The sequence below is a fragment of the Hypanus sabinus genome, chromosome 4 (assembly GCF_030144855.1).
Source record: "Hypanus sabinus isolate sHypSab1 chromosome 4, sHypSab1.hap1, whole genome shotgun sequence".
NCBI lineage: Eukaryota > Metazoa > Chordata > Chondrichthyes > Myliobatiformes > Dasyatidae > Hypanus > Hypanus sabinus.
In genome coordinates, this window is record NC_082709.1 from 124,288,267 (window position 1) to 124,301,385 (window position 13,119).

Sequence of the window (13,119 nt, forward strand, 5' to 3'; positions counted from 1 at the left end):
ATCGAATGATGGCAAAAAATTAAACAGCTAATGGGAGGAGGGGGCTCTAAAGACATCCACATCTTCAAACTCAACGTGCGAGTTGTGGAGTACTTGTGATCATGTTTAAAGAGGAGTGATGAATAGCCCACCTCTGCTTCCTCCTGCCATTTCCACTATTGCAAAAGTCAGTCTTCAGCCAATTCTATTCACATCGTTTGATATCAATAAAATCAACATAGCAAAAGACTTTCATCTTGGACAACATCTCAAATTCCCTGCTGAAGACCAGCATTTGAAATCTAGACATGCTGTTCTGAAATCTGGTCAAGCTGTTCCTGTACAATTAGAATAGTGGTATCTATTGAACACTGTAGAAAATTGACCAAAAAGCAGGAGAACGCCAGTTTGGCTAATTACTGCCCATATACTGCTCAGTATATGAAAGTTGTCATCACCATTAACCTCACTGATACTTAGTTTGGGCTTCATCTCATCACAGCCTTGTTCCAAACATGGAGCAAGAGCTGAAATGCTGAGATGAGATGAGGGTGGCTGCCTTGAGATTGAGGTTGAAATGGTGTGGCACGAATGAGCCCAGGTAAAACTGATGCTCATTGGAATGAAGGGAAAAGCACTCCGACAGTCAGAACCCAACTTCACACGCTAGCAGGTGATTTCCATTGATCCCAACCCAAAGCCACCATGGGGCCATCAAGCTCCTTAGGACAGCTTCCTAACCCTAACCATCTACTGCTCCTCTTACAATGGCTTTCCTTTCATTATAAAGTCAGAAGTGTGGATTTTTAATGATAATTGAAAAATATTCAGTTCCGTTCTTAACTCTTGAGAAAAAGAAACTATCCATACCTGTACACACCAAGGCCTAAACAACATTTAGGCAGAGGCAGGTTAAGTGACAAGCAACATATATATCATTAAAACTACAGGCAATAACCATCTACAACAAAAGGCAGCCTAACCACCTAATCATGCCATTCACTGGTGTTCCCATAGGTTTCCCTCCAAATTGCTCACCATCTGTACTAGGCTCTATACTGCTGCTCTTTCATTGTTCCTGTTGGAACTCCCTGCCTTCAAAAGAAAAGCCAGGGCAACTCAAGAAAGAGACACACCACCATTTTCTCTAGGGCAGGCAGAGACAGCCTGTAAGTTCTGGTCTTACCAACAATGCTAAGATCTTGCAAAATGAATAAGAACCTGATGACAAGGGTTGGGGTTTCATGGCAATAAAGGACCCCCTCTGATACCTGCAAGTGATATTTGTGGTGGAGTGAGTGGGGGGGATTGAGAGCTTCAGTGTTTGTGTGTTGGGGAGGGAGATGGGTTCGCATGATATATCACAAGGAAGTTTAGGAATCCTAATCTAGCCCTATGCTATTGAAGCCTGGTTCACCTGGGAGTGTCCAATGCCAGGATATCCAATGTCAGCTTGTTTCAATTTGCCCACAAAGCTCCAAAAGGGGGATTGGCAACATCCCATTCACAAGTGATTAGGAAACCGTGCAGGTTTCCAGCGTGACGTGTCCCTGGCTGAACATCAAATGTTTCCGAGATGGTTGTCATCACACTTCGCTGTGGATAAGATCAGATTTCACTGATATGGCACAGAAAGGCAGCATTAAGCAATACAACATCTTGGCTACATTTTTTTGTAGCAGATGACTGCGCTTCAATTTTGATGTTAAAATATCACTATTGGTAAGAAATGTACTGTACCTCAATGAAGCATATCGGTATTTTAGTGGGCACAGATCCAGTGGATAATGAGAGCCGACTCCAATTAAGCAAAGACATTATACAGTATAGTGGTTGGGATTAACAGGGAGTAAATATTAAAATACCACTTAACAATATCTTTAAGACTTAATTTAGCAAGCTAGGATCCTGAGGAATGCTCTTCTGAATTCAGTGTTGAAGGTAGTGTAGATGACCGGATTTATGGCGCTGTTGACATACCCAAGCCAGGTGGCAGCACTGTAGAGCTTTGGTGACACGTGGCACTGTTTGCAGTGGGTGTTCAGAATGTGTATGATAAAAAATGGCAGCCAGCATATGAGGAATATACCTGTGAGCAGAAAAGGCAACATCATTGGATTAGAACAAGCATTTGACAAACACTTCTGGACTTCATCCTCAATTGTACATGGTAATGTAACTGATATTTCACTCCAGCATTACTTCCCAATGTAATCTACATGATTGTCAGACCACACACATCACATTTTCCTGACTGTAAAGTATATGCTTCTGCTGTTAGCCTTTAACATAAAAGGTTTTCCACTGTAGTGTATTTTATTTTTCATGTACTGTGTAGTGGAGTATTTTACAGACTCACTAAGACCAAGAGAATCAAGGAATTTTTTTTATTGTAACAGCAAGCACTCAACTGGACCTCAAGTTTATTAAACAGTGTTTACATAAGTCCATAAAACATAGGTGCATTATTAGGCCATTTGGCCCATCGCGTCTGCTCCACCATTCCTTTATGGCTGATTTATTATCTCTCTCAACGCCATTCTCTTGCCTTCTCTCTGTAACATTTAACACCCTTACTAATCAAGAATCTTTCAGCCTTTGCTTTAAGTGTACTCAATGACCTGGCTTCCACACCCATTTGAGGCAATGAATTCCACAGCTAAAGCAATTCCTCCTCATCTCTGTTCTAAATGGGGACCCTGAGTGGAAGGTTGTGCAGAAGAGTCTCAGGTATGGAAGATGTCCGAGAGTCTGGTGGAATATGCTTTCAAATGTCTGTATCTTCTGCCCAACAGGAGAGGGGAGAAGAGAGAAAGTCTGAGGTGGGTGGGGTGTCAAACTATGCTGGCTGCTTTACCCAGGCAGGAGAAAGTATAGACAGAGTTTGTGAAGGGGAGGTTGGTTTCCATGACGTGCTGAGCTGTGTCTGCAATTCCATGCAGTTTCTTGCACTCGTGGGAAGGGCAGTAGCCATACTAAGCAGTGATGTATCCAGGCAGGACGCTTTTTATGCTGCATTGTAAAAAGTTGCTGAAGGTCAACGAGTCAAATTTGTTTCTCCTCCTGAGGAAGTAGAGGGACTGGTGAGTTTTCTTGGGTGTGGCATCTGCATGGTCAGACAGGACAGGTTATTGGCGAGGTTCACTCCTAACAACTTGGAGATCTCAATCCTCTCACTGCTGATGAAGGCAGGAGAATGTGCACCTCCCCAAGCAGTGGTCAGCAAATGTTCAAACACTAACTGCCGAGTTTACAAATCCAAAAATAATTTGAATGTCCATTTTAATTAGCGTAAATAGAAAAAAAAATGCAATTTAAATTTGGAAGCTAAAAGTTTCCAGAGACACAAAGTACCAAATAGAATGACTGATGACATAGCTAATTCTGTAGCACACCAGTCAAAAAAGACACACTTATTAGATACACCTTAAATATTTTATTACATTCTGGGGAACCACACCTAAGCAATATCTTAGAAGATTAGGGACAGAACTGAGAAAACTGAAAGACCGATCCTTGGCATTAGAGTGCTGAAGTATAGGGTAAAAGTGAAAAAGAAAACTGGAGCTTTTCATCGTTGAACGGAGTTAAGTGTAAGATGAAGCTTATTTATTGATTGACACACAGCATGGAATAGGCTCTTCTGGCCCTTTGAGCCACAGCACCCAGCAAACCCCTGATTAAATCCCAGCCTCATCATAGGACAATTTACACTTACTAATTAACCTACCAACTGGTACATCTTTGGATTGTGGGAGGAAAGTGGAGCACCTGGAGGAAACCCACGTGGTCATGGGGAGAATGTACAAACTCCTTACAGGTAGTAGCAAGAATTGAACCCAGGTTGCCCGTACTGTAAAGTGGTATGCTAACCACTATGCTCCCCGATAGGTATAGTCGTAGCTATATAGTTATAGGCCCTATAGTTATAAAGCTGAAAAGCAGAAACTGGCATTGACCAAGATCCTGAACACTACCTCAAATTGAATCATAATACAGTCAGACAGATAAAGAACTAATTGCAAATTTTTCATTGGACTTTCATACTGTGATTTATTCTGTCATGCTCCGATAATTATTTGTTTTGATGTGGCAAAAACTCACTATATTATCTTCCAGATTCTTTAAAACACTTTCATTAAGTAATAACAAAAGCAATATAAATTGTTCATTCTCATCACAAAGCCTCCTAGTATTCATTTAGTATCGCGCTGATCAAAAACATAGAAATGGACCTGTACTGGGGACAAACTAATTGGGAATAACAAAGAAACTAATTTGCAATGATAGGTCTTCAATCAGAAATGTTAAGTCTGGTTTTTTTTCCCACAGATGCTGTTTGACATGCTAAGTGTTTCCAGAATTATTTTCCCATTTTTGTTCCAATGGGTGTGCTTGTAGGATTATTCTTGGAGGGCTAGGTAAATGACTGAACACATTTTTTAATCTCATTGGGCCTCATGCAGTAAATGAAAGCTCCCGTGGAGCATTGCCTGATGGGAGCTTCACTGAATATCTTGGGTGAATCTCTCCTAGTGCTTCTAAAATTGCTCATAAGTGTCTCCTGGTTTTCTTCAACGACAATTTGAAAACATGCATTCTCTATATGACCACAATCAGCTTAAACAAAAAAAAAACACTCACACACATCAGTTACATAAATTAAGTCAGTCATTGATATTCTTTGCCATTTATTATGTAAGAAAATTTGAGATTGAAACATCCATAATAGAGGCTACACTATGAGGTCCCATAATACGTGTTCCCTGAGCTACAACAGTGCAATTGTTCCAGTGTGGCATGTTAATCCAGAAACATGTTTCTGGATTATTCCCAAAGACCTTGATGCCTTTAAATCTTCATTGAATTTTATAAAAGAGGGAGTGAATGACTGGTCACTTACCCAGCACAACAACCAACATCCGAGTTGCTTTTCTCTCTCTCAGCTGCAAGTTCCTGCGTTTTAATACAGGTCTTAGGGTAGTTGTAGTCTTTCCATTAGGAAGATTTTTCACTTCGCATGCATGCTTTGTCGCACAATTGCCTTTTCTCTCTGATTCCTCAATCTCATTCTCTGACTTTACGAACAAAGTCTGGCTTATGCTACAGTAATTTGCGATTTCGATGGGGGAAAGCAGCTCGTTGTTTGGAGGGAGACATGTTTGCTTGCTAAGTTTCAAACAGGCAGTCGAATGTAATCTTCTGGCAAAATTTTCTTTCATTTCCTAACATAAAAAAGTCATATTTAAATAAATCATCAATACCTAGAAGTGTTTATCAAGTCAAGTCAAAAATGAAAGCCCAGCACTTCTTGGAAGGAGTCTTGTTGGATATATTGCAGTGTTAGGGCAGCGAAATTCATGAAAGCACAATCAAGAGCGGCAATGTAACCAATTGCATTTCTTAGTTTTTATATGAGGTACAGTGGGAACAGGTTTTACCTTATCTTTCAGTGAAGGGAATCAGTCTTATAGGTCTTCAACCTGAAATGTTAAAAGTGTTTCTTTTTCCACAGATTGTAGGGTTAGTAGTAGGCAGCCGTTGATCGCAGGGAATCATGGGTTTGCCCCTCTGGTGGACTGTGTCCTCTCCAGGGCGCAAGCCTGGGTGGGAAGATTTGAAGAACCGGCTGTTATCCAAGCAGCAGGCTCCCCCTCTCCACATCACTGATGTAGTCCAAGGGAAGGGCAAGCGCTGATACAGCTTGGCACCAGTGTCATCGCAGAAGTTGCCAGAGTGAAGTTGTAAACAACATCAAAGTGCCTTATAGACACCGGCTCCGGATTTCTTCCACAGGGTTTTCTCCCAAAGCCTTTCCCGTGGGTGGGTATGGCCGCAGGGCAACAGAGGTTTAAAATCAGAGTTTTCCTTCCCCTAGGCGGGCTACCGTCCAAGGCTGGCGAGTCCCACCTGCCCAAAGCAACTGGTTTTGAGGCACCAGTGGTCCACCTTTGCCCCTTCTCTTGTCAGTGGAAACGGTTCTGCCGGGCCACACGTGAAGGCCAAGAGTTGGACTTCGTTGTCAGAGGCTGTTAGAGTTGCATGCCATTTGGTGCACTTTATAGGTAGTGGGAGCTTATCCCCACTATCACCCCAGCAAAGACAACCTTAGGAACCTGTTGGATTATAGTCACCTCATCATAGGAAGGATGTGGAAACTATAGAGGGGGTCCAGAGGAGATTTACCAGGATGCTGCCTGGATTAGAAAGCATGTCTTATGAGGAAAGGCTGAATGAGCTTTTCTCTTTGGAGTGAAGGAGGATGAGAAGTGACTTGATAAGAGGTGCACAGATAGAGTGAACAGCCAGCGCCTATTTCCCAGGGCAGCAATGGCTAAAACAAGAGGGCATTTTTTAAGGTCATTGGAGGAAAGTATAGGAGGATGTTAGATGGAGGTTTTGTGCATGGAACACACTGCCAGAGGTGGAGATAGAGAAACTACATCTGGAATATTTAAGAGATTCTTAGATGGGCATATGTGTTATACAAGAGGAAAGGGTTAAATTGATCTTGGATCAATAGGTAGGTTAAATCAATGGAGTAGGTTAAAGGGTGGCACAACATCATGGGCCATAGGGCCTGTACCATGCTGTACTGTTCTATATACTATGCCCTAGATGTTGCCAAACCGTCCAAGTATTTTCAGCAGTTTTTCAGTGAATGACTCAGAAATGTGCCAATTGTCCTCTGATGGCACGATATATTTCTTCTGACTGTGTTAGAGGGAAAGGGTTTTCCAGCTAGGCTTGAAACAAAAGCAGATGTCCAATATAATAAGATCAGTAAACTTGGTGACAACACAGATTCGTTCTTTGGATCACTGAAAGCAAAAGAAACTAGTATTGACAGAACCACTTCCATGTTCTCAAGATGTCTCAAAGCCATTCACAATGGGAAAATAAGCAACCTACATTAACAAGGCATCTGCAACTCATCCCAAAATGGTTCACAGTTGCATCACCAAACAATTAAGTAATGTCACTGATTTAAATGACATTAGGGTCAATGACCCATAGGCTGGTTAGATTGCTAACATTTATGGATTATCTTAAAAGAGAGGTAGACAAGTGGTTAGGCAGGAAGTTTTGAAGCTGAAAGTGGAACAATTAATTCTGGGATGATCAAGAGGCCTGAGGGAGAGGATTCGAAAGTATAAGGCTGATGGAAATGCTAACATGGTCAAATGTGAGAGCAAAAATGTGAAATAGTTCTTCTGGATCCTCTATATTTCCTTGAAAGAGCAGATGCACCCTTCCTCTAGGTTTCAAACCAGTTGCTGGCTTATGTGCTGAACTTTGCTTTTTGCAAAGTCGCTTTAGTGACTAGTTTCTCTTCCCGTCGATACAGTGATCCAGAAAAAGTGCAGCATCAGCTCTTAGTTGGACAACCCCTCTCCTCTGAACCCTACTCAGAAATAATAAAAGTAGCATTACACTAAATGAGTAACCTGTAGTTGTTGAGCACAATGCAAAGTGCAATATTCATAGAGGTAGATAGTTATAGATACAGAGGTACTGCTTCCAGAAGAGCAGTCAGGTTCTTTCCATTGTCATCGTCAACATGTATCTATGAAACCATTATCACTAATTTTGGAGGATCTATCCTGGGCCCAGCATGTAAGTCCAATTACAAAGAAAGCATGGCATTGCCTCTACTTCCTTAGGGGTTTAGGGAGATTCAGCATGATATCTAAAACTTTGATAAACTTCTATGGAGAGTATATTGGCTGGCTGCATCACAGCCTGGTATGGAAACACCAATGCCCTTGGACAGGAAGTCCTTCAGGTGGTGAATACGGCCCAGTCCAGCACAGGTAAAGCCCCCTCAACCACGGAGCACATCTATATAAATGCTGTTGCAGGAAAGTAGCATCCATCATCAGGGAGCCCTCCACCACCAGGACATGGCCTCAGGACTCACACCATCAGGTTCAGGAACAGTTTCTACCCCTCAAACATCAAGTTCTTGAACCAAAGCAGATAACTTTACTCAACCTCACTTGCCTCATCATTGAAATGTTCCCATAACCAATAGACTTACTTTCAAGGACTCTTCATCTCATGTTCTTGATATTTATTGCTCATTTATTTATTTATTTATTATTATCATTTCTTCTTTCGTACTTGCGTAGTCTGTTGTCTTCTGCACTCTGGTTGAACACCCTAGTTTGACGGCCTTTCATTGATTCTGTTGTGGTTATTATTCTATAGATTTATTGTCCATAAGAACATGAATTTCAAGGTTGTATATGGTGACATATATGTACTTAGTTAATAAACTTACTTTGAACTTTGGTTATTATTATCATATTTGTGAGATATTGCTGTGTGCAGAAATTGTGGTTACATCACCTACTAAAGCAGGGGCCAAACTTAAAACATAACTAAATAATGCCTAGTCTCGATTTTATAATTTAAGTTTTTTTGTGTTTATTAATGCTCCTGTGAACGAACTTGGAGTATGTTTGTGATGATATAGGTGCTATATCAATGGAAACTGTTTGATTGTTAATTGCTGTAAATGGCTTTGAGGTATCTTAAGGTCATGAAAGCAGGTCAAGAAATTCAATTCATTTATTGTCAATCGAACACTGTGAATCTTTCCTGACCTGAAATGTTACCTGGTCTTGTAATTGCTTCCAACATTTCCACTTTTGTTCCAGCCCTGACTGAACAGTTCTCCTATTCTGCACATTGTATAATAACATATTGTGCTAAAAACAATGTGCTCTGTTGCTGCATTTCTGAGCCTTTGGGGAGAGAAAAAAAGGTAATCTAAAAACGGAGAAAATCAATATGTTTCTGGATGAAATTAAATCACATTAGTGATCATATTATCTTCATGCTTAAACAGTGCAGCATATTCAACAAGACTACTTTCAGATGGCATTTTCCCTCCGAGCATTTGGATCAATGTAACATTTAGTAACCTGGAGAATAACAAAAACAAAGAGATTACTGTGTATTAAATTGTGGATCTAGGGCTTGAGTTGCAAGGAAGGGCTCAACATTTTGCAGTCTGTACAAAACTTTATTTCTTAGCTTTCATATGAACTGTACTAACACCTGCTTTACAATGCTGCTGATATCTTGGAATAACCATTGATGGAGAACTAAAGTTACAGGAAGCTAATTCCCTAACCAATTAAGTTCAATACATTATCAGCAAACTCTACATGGACAGTGCCAAGATTGGGATTGAACTTGGGTCTTTGGCACTGTGAGGCAGTGGTTCTAACAGCGATGCCATTCTGGAAATTCAAATTCAGGGATCCTTCTACATCCGATCATTAATAGTAGTTTGTTTGTGATCTGCATCCATTCAATTCTCCAAGCCTTTTAGTTGTGTTTGCCTCATTGGATTGGGCCAAATGGATTGCATGGTTTCATTCAAGATTCAGGATTAATGTTATTTGCAGTAAACGTGTAATGGAGAACTAAATAATTGTTACTCTAGTATTGATGTAGCACAGAATAAAGATAAAGAACATAATTACTAAACACAATAAATACAATGGCTTATATACATAGACTGTATTTCTATAAAGTGACGCTAGGCACAGGAATGTCTGTACAGAAGGTGACTGACAGGAAATGATAAAGTAGTGGTGGTGGAGACTGTGGAGGGTTGGTTAGTGGGTGGAGGCATGATTAGCCTTACTGCTTGGGGAAGTTGTCTTGTGTCTGGTGGTTCTGGCATGGATGTTACATAGCCTTTTCCCTGATGGGAGTAGGACAAACAGTCCATGAACCGGATGGGTGGGATCTTGCATGATGTTTTTTGCACTTATCTGTATATATCTCCTTTCTTTCTTTCTAAATCTTTTTATTAATATTAGTAATATGGACAGAATACAAATGATATATTGATAAAGAAATTACCAACATATAAATTCCATTACATATGAAAAAAAACATACATAATAGTTACAATATAAATGAGTTTACCAAAACATAAGCCATAAAATATATGTATGAACATAGTAAGTCTAAATATTTCATAATATATGATATAAAGAAAACAGAAAAAAGAAAGAAAAAAAACCCCCAAAAAAATATAATACCAAACTAGCTAATCTAATCTAATAACTAATATAGAAGAAAAAAGAAGCAAAAAAGAGAAAAAAAAGGGGGCTGTTTATAATATCTCACAAAAATAAGTATTCATCAATGCCGTCACTTCTGGTCCTTTCAAAATCCATAAGCTAAAAGCTGGGAAATCAAGTGAACTTGGCACAGGGTCATATTACATCATATGAAAATGTTGAATAAATGGTCTCCATAACTTTTCAAATGTAATAGAAGTCTCAAAAGTACCACTTCTAATTTTTTCTAAATTTAAACATAACATAGTTTGAGAGAACCAATTAAATACAGTGGGAGGATTAATTTCTTTCCAATTCAACAATATAGATCTTCTAGCCATCAGAGTTAGAAATGCAATCATTCGACGGGCAGAAGAAGATAAATGCAGTGAGTCTAACATTGGTAAACCAAAAATTGCGGTAATAGGATGAGGTTGTAAATCGATATTCAAAACCGCAGAAATAATATCAAAAATATCTTTCCAATAATTCTCCAAAAATGAACAAGACCAAAACATATGAGTTAAAGACGCAATTTCAGATTGACATCTATCACAAATAGGACTAATATGAGAGTAAAAATGAGCTAATTTATCCTTGGACATATGGGCCCTATGTACGACCTTAAATTGTATTAGTGAATGTTTGGCACATAACGATGATGTATTAACTAATTGAAGAATTCTATCCCAATTCTCACTAGAAATACTAAGACTAAGCACTCTTTCCCAATCCTTTTTAGTCTTATAAAGAGGCTCTGAACTTATCTTCATAATTATATTATAAAGTTTTGAAATAAGCCCTTTTTGAAAAGGGTCTAATTCAAATAAACTCTCCAAAATATCTGAAGGCACAAAATTTGGAAACGTAGAGAGTACAGAACTTAAAAAATGTCTAATCTGTAAATATCTAAAAAAATGAAATCTAGGCAAGTTATATTTGTTGGATAATTGCTCAAAAGACATGAAACAATTATCTAAAAGTAAATCAGAAAATCTTAGTAATCCCTTAGTTTTCCAAGCTGAATAAGCTTGATCTATAATGGAAGGGTGAAAAAAACAATTAGATACAATAGGACTATTTAAAACGAATTGAGTCAACCCAAAAAATCTCCGAAATTGAAACCATATACGCAAAGTATGTTTAACTATCGAGTTGTCAATTCGTTTCGACAATTTAGAAAGAGCAAAAGGGAGAGAAGTCCCTAAAATCGAACCCAGAGCATAAGCTGATACCGATTTAGTTTCTAAACTCACCCAACAAGGGCCAAAAGATACACCCCCATCTTTCAACCAACATAACAAATATCTAATATTAACTGCCCAATAGTAAAATCTGAAATTAGGTAATGCTAACCCGCCTTCCTTTTTTGTCTTCTGTAAATATGTTTTACCTAACCTGGGATTTTTATTCTGCCATATATATGAAGAAATTTTAGAGTCAACATTAGTAAAAAAAAGATTTCGGGATAAAAATTGGTATCGCTTGAAAAATATATAAAAACTTAGGTAAAATAACCATCAATAGCATTACACCTACCTATTAGGGATAAAGATAAAGGTGACCACTTAGTAAACAAATCTTTAATCTGATCAATTAAGGGTAAAAAATTGAATCTAAATAAATCTTTATGGTTTTTTGTGATTTTGATCCCTAAATAAGTAAAAGAGTCATTAACTAATTTAAAAGGTAAATTTCCATAAATTGGGACCCGTTTATTCAAAGGAAACAATTCACTTTTATTAAGATTTAACTTATACCCAGAAAACTCACTAAATTGAGCCAATAATGATAAAACTGCTGGAATGGATTTCTCCGGGTTAGAAATTAATAATAATAAATCATCTGCATACAAAGATAACTTATCTGTCCCACGATTAATACCCAAAATATCCTGTGATTGTCTGATGGCAATTGCCAAAGGTTCTAAGGCAATGTTAAATAGTAATGGACTAAGAGGACATCCTTGACTAGTGCCCCGAAATAAGCGAAAAAAGGGAGATCTTTGATTATTGGTAAACACTGAGGCTACTGGAGTATGATAAATCAATTTAATCCATGATATAAATATCAGACTAAAATTAAACTTCTCCAACACATTAAATAAGTAAGGCCATTCAACTCTATCAAATGCTTTCTCCGCATCTAATGAAATCACGCATTCTGAAGTGTCATGTGAGGGAGTATAAACAATATTCAACAATCTCCTAATGTTAAAAAAAAGAATAACGATTTTTAATAAAACCAGTTTGATTATCTGAAATAATTTTGGGTAATACCTTCTCCAATCTAGATGCCAGTAACTTGGAAAAAATCTTGGAGTCTACATTCAATAAAGATATAGGTCTATAAGAAGCACAGTTAGTAGGGTCTTTATCTTTCTTCAATATTAAAGAAATGGAAGCTCTATAAAAAGATTGTGGCAAATTCCCCAATCTAATGACTTCCTCAAAAACCTTACCTAACCAAGGGGAAAGAGTAGCGGAAAAAATTTTTTTAAATTCAACTGTATAACCATCTGGACCCGGTGCTTTCCCAGAATTCATTGAGGAAATAGCCCCCTTAATTTCTACATCCGTAATAGGAGTATCCAATATCAAAAGATCGTCAGATTATAATCTTGAAAAATTTAATTTCCCAAGAAAATCAGACATGGTATTATGATCTTGAGGAAATTCAGATTGATACAGGGAGGTATAGAAGTCTTGAAATGCCTTTTTTATCTCATCATGATTAACTGTCAGATTCCCATTCTGCTGACCAATCTTAGTTATTTGACGTTTAACCAAAGCATTCTTCAATTGACTAGCTAACAGTTTACCAGATTTATCACTATGTATGTAAAAATCAGATTTAGTTTTCATTAATTGATTTTCAATCGAGGATGTATGTAATAAACTATGTTCCATTTGAAGTTCAACCCTTTGTTTGTAAAGCTCCTTACTAGGAGCAATCGAATATTTCTTATCAATCTCTTTAATTTTATCAACCAATAAGAGTTTCCATCTTAGTACATTTCCTCAAACCAACAGAATCTGTCCACATATATACGCTT

The 13,119-nt window shown here is 38.2% G+C and overlaps 1 protein-coding gene across 1 annotated transcript in view; it reads right to left on the reverse strand.

The window, feature by feature from the left end:
- Positions 1 to 1,871: 1,871 nt before the first annotated feature.
- The window catches only part of drd3 (dopamine receptor D3), a 39,795-nt gene continuing 28,547 nt past the window's right edge, over positions 1,872 to 13,119 (reverse strand). The window contains 2 exon segments of the mRNA XM_059966159.1: positions 1,872 to 2,068; positions 4,883 to 5,204. Coding sequence (XP_059822142.1) covers positions 1,872 to 2,068; positions 4,883 to 5,204 — 519 coding nt within the window.